Genomic DNA, 14,750 nt, shown 5'->3' with positions numbered 1-14,750 from the left:
TTTTACTGTAAACTTTGTACTCTATTGCTGGTTAATCGCTAAAGGGACGTTGTCTGTAAGTTTAAATTATACCTAATGGCCCATCTCTGGGGACCTTGCTAATGAGCGCTAAGCTAAATACCTTTGTTTGGCTCACAGGGAACATCCTGACCGGCCACCCAGGAATGACGGCAGGCAGGGAGAAATGAACACAGCCCCGCTGGAGGCTGACTGGACCCAGGAAATGTCTGACTTTCCTTCCTCCCCTTTAGTATCAAAGAAGCTTGGATTCTAATTCGGGCAAGATGGCTCTTTGGACAGTCGTCCACCGTTTTCTCGGTCTGCTGGTTTTCTGAATAATGTCGCTGTTCCTTGCCCAACAACTCACTTCTAGATTGTTGTGTGCTGAGCAGTCTGAGCTTGGACTTGGTCACACAGTGATCCCATTAAAACAGCCCTCAGTTTATGCATCCTCCACCCGCCCCAAACTGTTTGTTTATTTGGGAATAGCAGTCATGCTGGGGCCAATGTTTAGCCAGCTGCCTCCCGACAAGCGATGCCGGTGACTGCAACATCGTGTTAAGTGCACTGTCACTGGGGTTTAGCATTGGGTTTAGCGGGTGTCATTTGGTCAGTGTTCCTAGTAAGTGGGAGTTATCTGGGGACCCTAAATTCCACACGAGAGCTCAGGCCAGAGTGGGGACTGTCCATTCTCTGCCGAGTCAGATTCCCAGGTGACCACAGAGTCCCTCAGTCATGGATATTTGACAGGAGCCCACTGACCTCTGTGAACGTGCGCCAGAGACAGGCAGGTGATGTGGTGAAGACACGAGTTCCAGGCACTGAAGAAGTCCTCCTTCTTGGTTGTCACCTGTCAGGTTGACAGAAGAAAAATAACCACTGGTGATATTCTGAGAAAATTGAACTTACCATCAAGGCAGAGGGCAGGTGCACACGTTTCAGAAAAACACCAAGCAGGGGTGTGTTGCGTGCAAGGACTACCGCAGGCTGGCCTCTGTCACCCCCAGTGCTGTTAGTTAGATAAAGAAATGCCGTGAACATACTGTGAGTCCTATTTATATGTTTCTATCAATTCCCCACACATGTCAAACGTGGCCACCACCAGTCGCCAATTCTTGAGACGTTAACAAGCGTTGAAGAAACGATCTGAAGCAGAGGGCGCCTGCGCAGATAAAGCGAGCCGTGGTTAATCGGGTCACTCTGCCTGGAGAAAACACCACAACTGTATGCTTACATCTAACCCGCAACAAAACCGACCCATCTGTGTTCCCTCCTGCCTCCCACTGCAGTCAGGTACTTCCACAGGTCTTCAAATTACTTCTTATCTTCTTTCTTTCCCTTTTTTTCCCCCAAATTTGCTTAAAAGCTTTTGCTTGAAATTCCTTTCCCCACAGTTGGAAAGTCCAATATCAGGGTGCCGGCGTGGCCAGGTTCTAGGGAAACCCTCTTGCTGGCTTGCAGACGGCTGCCTTCTTCCTGTGCTTTCTTGTGGCCGAGGGAGAGTGATCTCGTTCTTTCTCTTCTAATCAGGCAACTGATCCCACCATGAAGTTTCTACCCGCATGACCTAATCTAACCCTAAAGGGATTAGGGTTGCCTCTCAAAGGCCCCATCTCGTCGGGAAGGAGGAATTCAACATATGAATTTGGTGAGGGGTGGACACAGACATTCAGTCCATAACAACATGCCTTCTGACTTACAGAAACAAACATACTCATTCTTAGAGGAATCTTGTAACAGAAAGACCGCGGACTTCAGGGCTTGAGAGATAAAAACTGAAACAACAACCCCGTTACTATCTTACCTTTGTGGTGTAGACAAATTATTTCACTTTTGAGCCTTTAAAACATTTTTTTAATTTAAATATAATTGACAAACATATTAATTCCAGGTATACAACCTAGTGATTTCATATTTGTATATAACGTGAAATGATCTTCACAATAAGTCCAGTTAACACCCACCCCCAAACGTAGTTATGAAAATTTCTTGTGATGAAAGCATGGGGACTATAGTTAATAAATTAACTGCATTGTATATTTGAAAGTTGCTAAGAGAGTAGATCTTAAAAGTTCTCATCAAATTGTTTCTTGAATGCTTGTTCCACAGAGTTGGCATGTGGTAGTGGCCGAGTTTGATATGTGCAAGGAATTAACATAAAGGAGGAAACGGATTCAGTACGTTTATGTCATTTATGTATCTAATGAGTAACTTTTGGAGGGTTATTTGCTATAAGATTGTCTTTCAGTCACTCTAATGAAGGAAGTTTTTTGTTTTTTGGGGGTTTTTTTTTGTTTTTTTGTTTTGTTTTGTTTTGCTTTGTTTCATGTTTTAATGGGAGGGAAGTGAAAAAATTTAGCAGGAAGAAAATACATGGAAAAGAAATGCCAAATCACGAAGCTGGCAGTTACAATCACTTAGGTGAAGCTGAAGGCAGATTCTTATCTGATCAGAGAAGAGTATTAAATTGGGCACTTCGGACTTTTCTTTGTTTGTTCTTGCTTTCTCTGTTTTGAAAATCTAAGGGTTTGATATTTACACTTTGAGCAATCCTCTGCTCAAAGATATCACACTCTAGTAGGAAGTCAGCCTATGTAGCTTCTTCTCATTTCTTTTCTTTTCTTTTCTTTACTCTTCTCTTCTCTTTTCTTTTCTATTTAAGAGTCTTCTGCTTGAAGGATGATCTGCGTCCCGCACCTGCACAGTACCTGGGGGGCCTGGAGGACTCCTTGGTGAAACCCCTCCTGTGAGAGTGCTTTGTGCTCCAGTGGAAAGGCTGGCGTTGCAGAAAACCTCTACCTATGTATAATTTAGCATGATTACCTGGGGCGGCAGGCACAGTTCGGAGGACCATGCCACGTGTGCCTCGGGGTCCCCACCTAACTGGGGCATCTCAAGATGGTGGAGGGAGAGGATGCTGTCTGTCTTGACCCCTACATGGGTGTCATGGGCACCATGGAGGTAGGAAATTCTCAGGGAACAGCCCACAGAACACCTTTGGCAAGGGAGAAGACCAGAGCTGGCTAAACACAGTCCTGGAACTCTCCCATCCCACAATGGAGGAAGACGCCAGGAAATCTGTGTCGGGCAGAGCCTGACGGACAGGCTCTCCTGAACCCGCGTCGACTGCACCACCACCCCCAACCTGCAACCACCACTGCATGGGAAGGAGAGAGGAAGGATCTGTCTGAACAGAACTGCGAACATCTAAAAAATTTTTTTAGAAGTCAATGTATAGACTAAGTTTTCATTGGCCCGATCAAGAGAAAACCAGAGTCAGAAAACTGGCCGGACAACATAGAACCCTGCTTGAAGGAGGGACATCGAACGGGAAAACCTTGCAGACGGCCCCTTGCAAAACTTACTGTTCCTGAACCCCTCCAACAGGATGAGGCAAAAGTAAAAAGCAAGTTCAAGTTAAGGGGAAAGGCCCCTTGAAGGCCTGCTAGCCGGCTCCTAAGTGTTTTTCCTTGTACGCCAGCATCACGGTGCGGCTGCAGGACTCACTCAAGAAGGCTCAGGGTAACCTCACCCTTGCTGGCAAGTGGCTCCCTGGCCCCCCCACTTCCCAGATAGAAAGGCTGCAGGATTCACCCCCCACTGAAGGACGGCACCCAGGGCTTAGAACGTGGTGATGGGAAGGCAGCTTTACGAGGGCAGATGCCCGGGAAAGTAACCGACTGAGAAGTCTCTGGCCCCCTGAGTTAGTTTATTGGCAGGAAATGATAGCCTGAAGCCGACTAGAGGCTGCACAGCGGTCCACATGCCTAGGCGGGGCACACGCCATCCCACTCTCCAGTGGTCGAAACGAACAGACCAGAAGATCAAACTCGGGTTCAGCCTCCAACTATAGACTCAGGGTTAACTGCAGAAGGTCACTGCCCACAACTGTAACCCTGCTGGTAACTGCCCATGCAACACACAGGGATTTTCAATGTACTAGTTGCACAAAGAACATTGTAAAACGACATAAATCAAATATCTAACCCTCCAATGTCACAATGTCTTAACACAAGGTTTCAAGAGAAAGCGTTTTTTAAAATGATACAGTTGTTCTTTACTTCAAGCAGTAAACCTGCTGCTAAAAACTTGTGTCTAAATTAGCCTCATGCAAACTAAATCCTTCTTAAAATGCACCAGACAACAGATACTGTCTTAAGCCCTTTCACTGCATTTGCTCGTTTAGGCTTCAGAAGCCCTGGAGGTATGTATTACTGATATCTTTTATTATCCTCATTTTGCAGGTGGGAAACTGTAACACAGAAAGGTTGAGGAACTTGCCCAGGGTTGCAGAGGTGGCTTCAGACTGGGCGCAGATTTCTGAGCCCATGTTCCTAACCACAGGGTACACTGCCTCCCAGTGGACTGATGCGGAGTTAGTTCTCTGGCAACACCTGTGCCTGCCAAATATACAGTTTATAAAGATGCACTGTTACACCTGGTCATGTTTAATGTGACCCACTCCCCACACTGAAAGCCTCTAAGCCTATTAAGTCATCACACAGCCAAGACAGAGCTGAACTCATAAAGAAACCCCTGCTGCTTCACCTTTGATGGATGCCCATACCAATTCCCCCTTCCTCTTTTCCAGAAAAACCCAAAATATCTTCGGGCAGCAATATAAGCCAGTTAAAAACACTTACCTCCCTACAGAGGATCTACAAAAAAACCCTCAGCTAAGGTCACATTTAATAGCAAAGAACTGAGTGTTTCCCTCCTAAGACCAGGAAAAAGACAAGAATGTCTATTATCTCCACTTCTATTCAACACTGTACTGCAGGTTCTAGCCAGGGCAATAAGGCAAGAAAAAGAAATTAAAGGTCTAGAGTTTAGAAACAAGTAGGTGAGACTGTCTTCATCCAAAAGGGCATGAATTTCTATGTAGAAAATCCTAAGGAATATACAACAAACCTATCAGAAATAATAAGCTAATTAAGCAGTCATGAGATACAAAACTTTGATATACGAAAGTCTACTGTATTTCTGTATTCTCAAAATGAACAAATAGGAGTTGAAATTAAAATGCCATTGCAGTAGCATCAAAAATATTAAATACTTATGGGTACACTTTACAAAATATGTGCAAGATCTATACATGAAAACAAAACAAAACAAAACAAAAAAACGCTGCAGAAGGAAATTTAAAAGGAGAACCTATTATAGTAGCCAAGACATAGAAACAACCCAAATGTCTATCAACAGATGACTGGATAAAGAAGTTGTGGTATACACACACACACACACACACACACACACACGCACACACACACAATGGAATACTACTCAGCCATAAAAAATGCCATTTTAAGCAACATGGATGGACCTGGAGATCATCATTCTAAGTGAGGTAAGCCAGAAAGAGGATGAAAAATGCCATATGATATCACTTACATGTGGAATCTAAAAAAAAGGGACACAAATGAACTTATTTACAAAACAGAAACTGACTCACAAAAATAGAGAACAAACTTATGGTTACCAGGGGGTAAAGGGAGTGGGAAGGGATGAATTGGGAATTCAAAAATTGCACCTCTTGGGGAGTGATGGAAATGTTAGTTATCTTGATTGCGGTAGTGGTTTCATTAGTGTACACCTCTATCAAAATTCATCAAATTGTACATTTGAAATATGTGTAGTTTACTGTACAGGAACCACACCACAATAAAGACGTTTAAAAAAAGGAGAATCTAAATAAAGGAGAGATAGTCTATGTTTGTGGGTCAGAAAATCCTGTATCGCTAAGATGTCACTTCTCACATTGGTCTATATATTCAACACAATGTTGATCAAAATCCCAGTGGATTTTTTTTTGGTAGAAGTGGACAAGCTTTGTATAAAACATACGGAAATACAGAGGACCTAGAACAGTCAAAATAATTTTGACGAAAAAAAAAGGTGGAGGATTCACACTAATTGGTTTCAAGACTTACTATGAAGGGACAATAAACACAACAGTATGGTATTGGGGTAAGAATGAAATGTAGATGGATGGAAAAAAGATGAAAGTCCAGAAATAGAGCCACATGTGTACGGTCAACTGATTTTCAGCAAAGGCACCAAGGAAACTGAATGGGGAAAAAACAGTCTTGTCAACAGATAAAACAGTTTTTTTTTTTCCTCCAACTCAAACAGTTTGCTAGCAAACAGTTTGTTTGCTAGAACAACTGAAAATCCACATGCAAAAACAAATAAATGAATCGTAGCCATTACTTCACACCATATACAATAGTTAACTCAAAGTAGTTCATAAACTTAAATGTAAGAGTTAAATCTACAAACTTTAGAAGGAACTACATGAGAAAATTTTAGTGAAGTTGGGTTAGGCAAAGATTTCATAATACAAGACACAAAAAAGTTGAATTTTCATCAAAATTAAAAACCTGCTCTTTCTGACACTGTTAAGAAAATGAAAAGGTGGGTAATGGATTAAGAGGAAGATATTTGCGAATCACAGGTATAATAATGGACTTCCACGTAAAATTTATAGAGACAGCTTTCAATTCAATAGTAAGAAAATAAAATCCAGTTAAACAAACAGGCAAAAAAAATTTAAAGAGACACTTCACCAAAGAATACAAATGAATGGCAAATGAACACATGAAAAAGATTTGAGAAATGCAAACCAAGGCCACAATGAAACACCAGCACACACCCACTAGAATGGCTAAAATGAGTAAGGCAGGTGATACAAGGAATGAGGTTGCGCAGCAACTAAAAGTCATTGCTGTTGGGAATGCAAATGGTACAGCCACTTTAGAAGACAGTTTGGCAGTTTCTTACAGAGTTAAACATATACCTACCATAGAACCCTGCCATTCCACTCCTAGACATTTACAAAAGATAAATGAAAACATATGTCCACGCAAAGACTTGCATGAGAACATTCAGAGAAGCTTTGCTCATACTAGCAAAACTGGAATCAATCCATATATCCACCAACTGGTTAATGGATAAACAAACTGAAGTGCATCCATACCAAGGGACAGTACCCTGCAATAAAAACGAACACAATGTTACTTGGATGGATTTCAAAAGCATTGTGTTGAGTGACAGAAGCCAGATGTAAGAGACTATCTACTATGCTATTCCATCTATATTAAATTATAAATAGGCAAATCTGTAGCAAGAGAAAAATGTTTTCCATCAGTCAGAGTCAGGGGAGGAGACTGGCCAAAAAGGGGCATGAAGGAATGTTTTGGGGCGATGGAAATGCTCTATTGTGGTGGCAATCCTAGGACCATATGCATTTGTCAAAACACATTGATAATACACTTGAAATTGTGAATTTTACTACATATAGAGAGAGAGAGACAGAGAGAGTAAAAAGTTGATTTTTAGAAAGTACCTCCCCAGACTCCTTTGCAACTAGGGTTAGACATGGGACCCCCACAGCCAGTAAAAAGTAGGCAGATATTTACTGGGTGGTGCTTCTGTAAAAACTGCTGTTTTTCTGATGAAAGACAGAGCTTGAGCTGGCAGGTGCCGTCTTCTTTTGTCCTTTCCCTGTCTTCCTGCTTGGAACTCAGCTATCTTGCAAGTAAGTGTAAGAAGAGTTAAAAGCCACACTAAGGAGCTGTATTAATTACCTAGGGGTGCTGTAACAAATTCCCATAATCTTGGTGACTTACAACCACAGAAATATAATCTCTGACAGTTCTGGAAGCTAGAAGTCCAAAATGTGGGTATCAGCAGGGCCAGCTCCCTAGGCGATGACCCTTCCTGGCCTCTTCCAGCTTCTGGTGGTTGCCAGCCATCTTTGCATTCCTTGGCTTCTCAATGAATCACCCAAATATCTAATATCTACCTCCATCTTCACAAAGCATTCTCCTCTGTGTCTGTCTCCAGGTCTCTCCTTTTCTTATCAGGACACCAGTCATATTGGAGTATACCCAACTTCAGTACGACCTCATCTTAACTGGGTTACATCTGCAAAGACCCTATTTCCAAATAAGGTCACATTCACAGGTACTGGGGGTTAGGACTGAACATATCTCTTGCGGGGGGGACACGATTCAACCCACAACAGGGGGGCAGAGGAGAAAGGCAGCCAGGGTGGGGGCCCTGCTTCAGCCGTGTGGAGACAGCTCCTTCTGCACCCTTCAGACTTCTGTCTTTGACAGCATTTAAGCCTTCCTCCTTGTGTACTCAGCCCCAAGTCCACATGCTACGTCCTTTGAATTTGTTTTCTGTGCTCACTCTTAAGTCTGCCCTCTTCCTTTTAATCTTCCTGTGGATGGAGGGTGGAGTCAGATGGAACAAAAGAGTCCAGTCCTGACCAATAACCGTACACGCCTTTATACGTTCGCTGAGCTAGGATGTCGGATGCTACGACACACCTTAGGTACCACAGGTTTTAAATCATGCCCATCCGACACGGAGAGCAATGCAACACGCAGTTATTGAAACATTTTATAGAGAAGTAAAGGAAGTCAGATGATCATTTTTCCCCTCACTTTCTGCTTCTCCCCTTGGGACAGCCCGCAGCAGCCCCTCCCCTAGACTTGAGACCCCCTGTCCTGTACAGTAAGCCCTGTACCTGCCCAGCAGATGACCACCTCATACAGCAATGGAAATGGTGCACACTGAATCGTCCAGGCCAGAGTCTTTTTTCTTTTTTCTTTTTCCTCCTCTTTTCCTTCTCTGTAGAGGTGCAGCCTGTGGCCCAGCTTCCCGGGACTCACCCCGCCTCCAGCTGACACTCACCTGGCTCTGCCTTCTAGTATTTTTTATGTATACCTTTTTTTAAATCTTTCTGTATTTCTCTCTCTAGATGAGTTCTTTCTCTCTTTCTTCCTAATCTTACTTCACCGCTTGTCGCTCTTCTATATTTTTCAGTTTTCTGGATTTTTCTGTCTTTCTGTACTTTTCCTACTTTTCTGGGTTTTGTTTTTGTAGTTTTTCAGGGTTTTTTCCTCTCCTATCATATGTCCCTGTCTGTATTTCTGTCTTTTTCTCCTGTTTCCTCTTTCAACTCTTGTCTCACATGTTTGCCCACCAAGTTATTTCTCTCTTTTCTCTTTGGATTTGTTTCTAGGTTAAACTTGGCTTCCTCTGCATGGCTTTGGGAAGAGGCCACCAGTAGCCTCTCGCCCTGAACTCTGCCCTCCCCTAAAGCCACCACCCTCTTCCTGCAGCCATGGGCAGGTGCTGGTCTGTCTTCCATTAGCTCCTCGAAGAAAGCAGGGTGGCGGGTCCACCAGCTGGCGGCTCACTGGTGGCTTCCTGAACAGGAAATGCTGGCTCCTTTACACCTTCACCCTAAGCTTTGAACCCGAGCTACAATTCCAGGAGAGCTGGGTAAATAAATCTCACTCAACATCCTGCTACACAAGCAAAAAAAGAAATATGGGAGAAAAGGACACAGGAGGGCACCCTTATGTCTACTGTTGCAGCTTGTTTCCTATGAGAAGAAGTAAATGTTCTCAAAATGCCCTGGAGAGGGCTGTGTTCTGGCTCTGGGGACCCGAGGTGAGGCAGCCAGCTGTGGGGTTCATGCCGGTCTCACAGCCTGGGTCAGAGTTTGAACCCGAGGCCCTTTGCTCCACCCCACCAGCCCCACCCCCAGACCCTTGCCAGCCCCAGCTCTGCACCAGAATCTCCCCTCCCTCAGAAGGTGGCAGGTGGCTGCAGGGCTGAGGGGGTGGACAAGCCCTTGTCTGGGGACATGAGCCGCTGGGGTTCAAGGCTGGGATTCCCAGAGAAGCACACCATAAGAATGATAGATGGTGTGATAGAATGAAGAGGCCCGCAATGGGGACCTCTCCACCCACGAGCCCTGTAACACTGGCCCTCGCAGGCAAGGTATTCAGTGAGTCCCAGAAAAGTCCAGTAACTGTCCCTAGATCAGGAACACAGATGTCTGGTCTGCCGGGCTCCTCGTCCCCAGCCGCCAACAAAGCTTGTCCAGCACAGCTGTGTTAGCGCAGACCTGGCCCCACACGGCCCTCGCTGTTCACACCAGGGCCTCCTGTGCAGACAGTCTGGGCCACAGCAGCAGAGACAGCACCCTCCCCGCTGGTGCTGGGAGCAGGTTCTCAGTAAACGTGCACTCAGAGGCACACGCGCGTGCACACGCACACACAGCCGCCTTCCACCCCAAACTGTCCAATCTCGGAACACAGTCCCACCCTGCTTCAGATCACGCATTTCTCTCCACCTGCCCTCTGCCTCCCCCACCGACTGCCTCCTCCCGGTTTCAAGAGGCCTCCCGACAGCTCCCCTTCCCCTGTGTGGTCCGGATGCCCTGCTCTGGTCTCCCACCATACAGGCACATCCAACCATCGGAGCCCTTGCCCCAACCAGGGCAGGACGTGACCAGCACCGTGACCAGGGCCAGTGAGCACATGAAGGACCCCGCCCTCTTCTCATAGCTGGGTGGTGGGAGTACAAACGGATTCGAGGGGAAGGGGTGGAATAACACTAGATTTAGAAATAGCAAGAGGGAATTTAGTAGAGGAGTATACGCAGCAAGGTGTGTGGGGCTCCCAGGCAGCAGTGACCGCGTCTGCAGGTTTCGGCAGGGGGGTGGGATCTGCCGGGATCTCTGCAGCCTCATCTCTCTCCTCGCACCGGCACTGTCCTCCCAGCTCTGGTCTGGGGCCTGGCGTTATGAACAGACGCCAAAGACAGAGCCCTTTCCTAGTGAACACCTGACTGTTTTTGTCATGCACACAAGAGTTCCAGACGTGGGGACAGGCAGGGGGGTCATACATGTTTGATCTGACCTATTTCTGAATCTTTTCGCCGCTAAGGCTAGACTGAAATTGTCAGAACGTGAAATCACCAGGGTCTTGGCAAACGGCCCCTATAATTGAATACATCACTTCCCAATTTCTCCTCCTCGTCCCCTTTCATGTCAGTGGAGTCTGCTCTTTATTACTCAGCCTTTCGGAATAGAAAACAATTGCTGGGTGACATAGCCTCTTTGGTCACTGAGTGTCCATTTCAACATACGATCCTAAAGTCGATTTCGATAATTTTCAACCGATACGTAAATAAACATTCGATGCCTTCCTCCTTTCTTAATAGGGTCCTCATTTTAAAAGTTCCTTCTGACTGTTTTGGTGGATGGGGGAATAGAAGTGGGGGGAGGTGGGAATCTGGGGGCTTTAGATAGATTTTACAGGCCCCAAGCATGCATCTGGAGTCTGGTCAGCTAAGAAAGATCTTGTTTCAATAACACGATCTTCACATTTAGCTGAAGACCATGTTATGGAACCTGACTGCCCTTAGTGGCTGCTTAAAGCTGACATAAGGCAGAATAGTGTACATTTAATACGGGAAAGAAATTAGGCCACAGGATCTTTGTTCCCTGAATCTCTGCAGCAGCTCAGCTGGTGCTTGCCCACGGGACAGCTGGGGGAGGCACTCCTGGGGCCGCGAGGGAACAGCAAGGGGTTCAGCGCACAGAAAACCCACCCCATGGGGGTTTGGGGATGAACAGAGATGGGGAAGGAGAGCACAGAGCCCACTACCTCTTGGACGCCTTAGGGCTCTGTGTTTTCGTGCCCAGAAATGGCGTCCTTTCTTCTCCAGCGCAAAACGGGAGTCCTGGGGCCATCTTTGACTCCATCTTCAGCTTCCTCCCCATTAAACTACCCCAAGTCTCTCACTGACCACCCCTCACCCTCACTGCTACCACCCCACAGCTCAGGCTGGATCCCAGTGCTTCTGGGATGATGGTTACTGTGACCTTAAAGGTCGCCCTCTCCGCACTGATGCCAGAATGATCTTCCCGACACCAGTGCGCTCAGGCCACGCCCCTCATCACCTGCAGGGAAGGTGGAGGTTGCAATCTGTATCTTTTTCTTGAATGTATCTTTACCTTTAAAGCATGTAGATGGGGTTTTGCTCATTTTTAACCCTCTATGACAATTTAATTGCCTTTTAACTGGAATGTTCAGTCTATTTACATTTAATGTAATCAGTGATAGTGTTGGGTAAAAGTCTTCCATCCTGTTTGGTATATCTGTCTCCTTAAGTCTTAACTTTGTTGCACCTGAATAACGTAATCTCACTAAAGAAGAAGGAAAAAAATGGAAGAAATTTTGGAAATACTACATTATTCACTTTTTTGTCAGGCTTCCTTCACTAAACATAATGTCGGTCAAATTCCCTTACATTGTTGCATGTAACAGTAGTTTATTCCTTTTTATTGCTGAGTTCCATTCCATTGCATGAAGACACCACAACTGGCTTATCCAATCTCACGTTGATGGACATTCAGGTTGTTTCCACTTTGGGGCTACTATTGAGTAAAGCTGCTATAAACATTCTTGTACAAGTCTTTCTGTGAGCAGGTTTTCACTTCTCTTGGCTAAATACCTAGGGAGGGAATTGCTGGTCCTAGGGCAGGTATATATTTAACCCTATAAGGAAGTGCCAAGCTGATTCCCAGAATGATTATTACTGTTTTACACTACCGACAGCAATTACGGAAGTTCTCCTTTTTCCATCCTGTCACCATGATTGAACGTCATCAATCATTCAGTGTAACACACTTCAGGCGGTGTGTTGTGGTATTTCATTGCGGTTTTAATTTCTATTTCCCTGATGACTAATAAGATTGAGCAAAGTTTCATGTACTCAATTACCATTCTTTTATCTTCTTTTGTGAAATGTCTTTCAAATCTTTGTGCAATTTTTCTTAGATTCTGTCTTTTTATTACTGAGTTAGAGGAGTTCTTTCTGTATCCCGGATAAAAGTCTTTTGTCAGATACACGTGTTGCAAATTTCTCCAAGGTCATGGCTTGCCTTTTTGCTTTCTTACTGGTGTCTTTTGTAGAATAATTTTTTTAATTGTGAAAAAAATCCAGTCAATCAGTATTTAATTTAATGGTGAGTGCTTTTTATCTTTTTTTCTAAGACATCTTAGTTTACCCCAACTCAACAGAGTTAGTCTCCTAAGTTTTTTTCGGAAAGTTTTATAGTTTCGCTTTCACTTTAAGTCTGTGATCAATCTCAAATTAATTTTGGTGTGTTATAAGAGGCATAGATCAAAGTTCATTCTTTTCCATTCAGACATTTAGTTGTTTGCTGGCTGCACAATTTGTTGGGGAAAAAAATTACCTTTTCATCATCTAATTTCCTTCATACCTTTGTAAAAAATCAAATGAACATCTATGTATGGGTCAATTTCTGGACTCTAAAGTGTTCCATTGATCGGTTTGTTTATCCTTATGCCGATCCACACTGTCTGGGTTATTGGAGCATTAGCATAAACTTTGAAATCAGGTAATACAAGGCCTCCACATTTCTTCAACTTTTTTCTAGTTGTTTTCGCTATTTTATGCTATTTGCATTCTCATACAAATTGTCAAATCAGCTTGTGAGTTTCTACAAAAATTCCTGCCGTGATTTTGATTGAGATGGTGTTGAACCTACAGACCAATTTAAGGAGAATGAACATCATGACAATACTGATTTTTCTTCTGTCCACAAATGTGGTATACATTTCCATTTATTTAAGTTTTCTTTAATTACTTTCTGCAATGTTTTATAGTTTTCTACAAACAGATTTTGCATTGTTTGAATTTTTATTATAAAATATATTCCTAAGGACATCATGTTTTTTAATGATGTAACTTTAATTTAACTTTACATTTTATTTTCCAATTGTTTATTGATAGCATATAAAAACAAAATTTATTTTGGATATTCAGTTTGCGTCCTATAACCCTGTATTGATTTATTAGTTCTGGTCGTGTTTGGAGATGTTTTTGGTAAATTCTTTCATATTTTCTATGTAAATAATTGTTTCATTTGCAAATTAAGACAGACTTACTTCTTCCTCTACAATCTTTATGTCACTTATTTCTTTTTTCTTGCCTTATTGCACAGCTAGGACCTCCAGTGTAATGTCAAACAGAAGTGGTAAAAGTGGACCTTCTTACCTTGTTCTCTCCCTTAAGGAGGAAAGTGTGCAATGTTTCTCCATTAGAGATGTTAACTATAGGTTTACTGTAGATGCTCTGTTTCAAAATTGAGGAAATTAATTTCTATTTCTAGTTTGATAAGACTTTTTAAAATCATGAACTGATATTGGATGTGGTCAAATTTTTTTTCTGCATTATATAATCATACAATTTTCTTCTCCCTTATTTTGTCAATGTTGTAAATTTCACTGACTGATATTTGAATGTTAAATCAACTTTGCGTTCCTGGAATAAATACCATTTGGTGATGTGTTTTCCTTTTTTATATATTGCTGGGTACAATCTTTAATATTTTATTGTACATATCTATCTATATAATGAAAAATGTTGGTTTGTAAATTTTTCTTTGTAATGTACATTACATTCTTATATAATGTACTTATTACAAGGTTCTCAGTACCAGTATTAGACGGGTTTTTGAAAGAGTTTTGTGTAAGGCTGGTATTATTTTGTCTTATCTATTTCAGATTATTGTCTTCGTGATGAAGTAGCCTTTTAATCTTCATGCAATGATCCTTTTTATCCTTCGTAATACTGCTTACCTTAAAGTTTGCTTTTTCTGACATTAATTCAGGCTCTCATGTTCTAGTTGCAAGCTGTATCTTTTTCTTGAATGGATCTTTACCTTTAAAGCATAAAGATGGGATTTTGCTCATTTTTAACCCTCTATGACAATTTAATTGCCTTTTAACTAGAATATTCAGTTCATTTACATTTAATGTAATCAGTGATAGTGTTGGGTAAATATACCTGTTATGGTATATCTGTCTTCTTAAGTTTTAACTCTGTTGCAATTGAATAACATAATCTCACTG

The 14,750-nt window shown here is 43.0% G+C and overlaps 1 protein-coding gene across 1 annotated transcript in view; it reads right to left on the bottom strand.

Annotated features, from left to right (window-relative positions):
- Window positions 1–14,750, bottom strand: part of ACOXL (acyl-CoA oxidase like) — a 281,193-nt gene that overhangs the window by 57,259 nt on the left and 209,184 nt on the right. Inside the window, exon 19 of the mRNA XM_032469554.1 lies at window positions 763–850. Coding sequence (XP_032325445.1) covers window positions 763–850 — 88 coding nt within the window. The remainder of the gene's footprint in view (window positions 1–762; window positions 851–14,750) is intronic.

Source organism: Camelus ferus, chromosome 28 (genome assembly GCF_009834535.1).
Source record: "Camelus ferus isolate YT-003-E chromosome 28, BCGSAC_Cfer_1.0, whole genome shotgun sequence".
Lineage (NCBI taxonomy): Eukaryota > Metazoa > Chordata > Mammalia > Artiodactyla > Camelidae > Camelus > Camelus ferus.
Note: the sequence above shows the minus strand (reverse complement) of the source record. Positions and strands in the feature narration are given on the sequence as shown.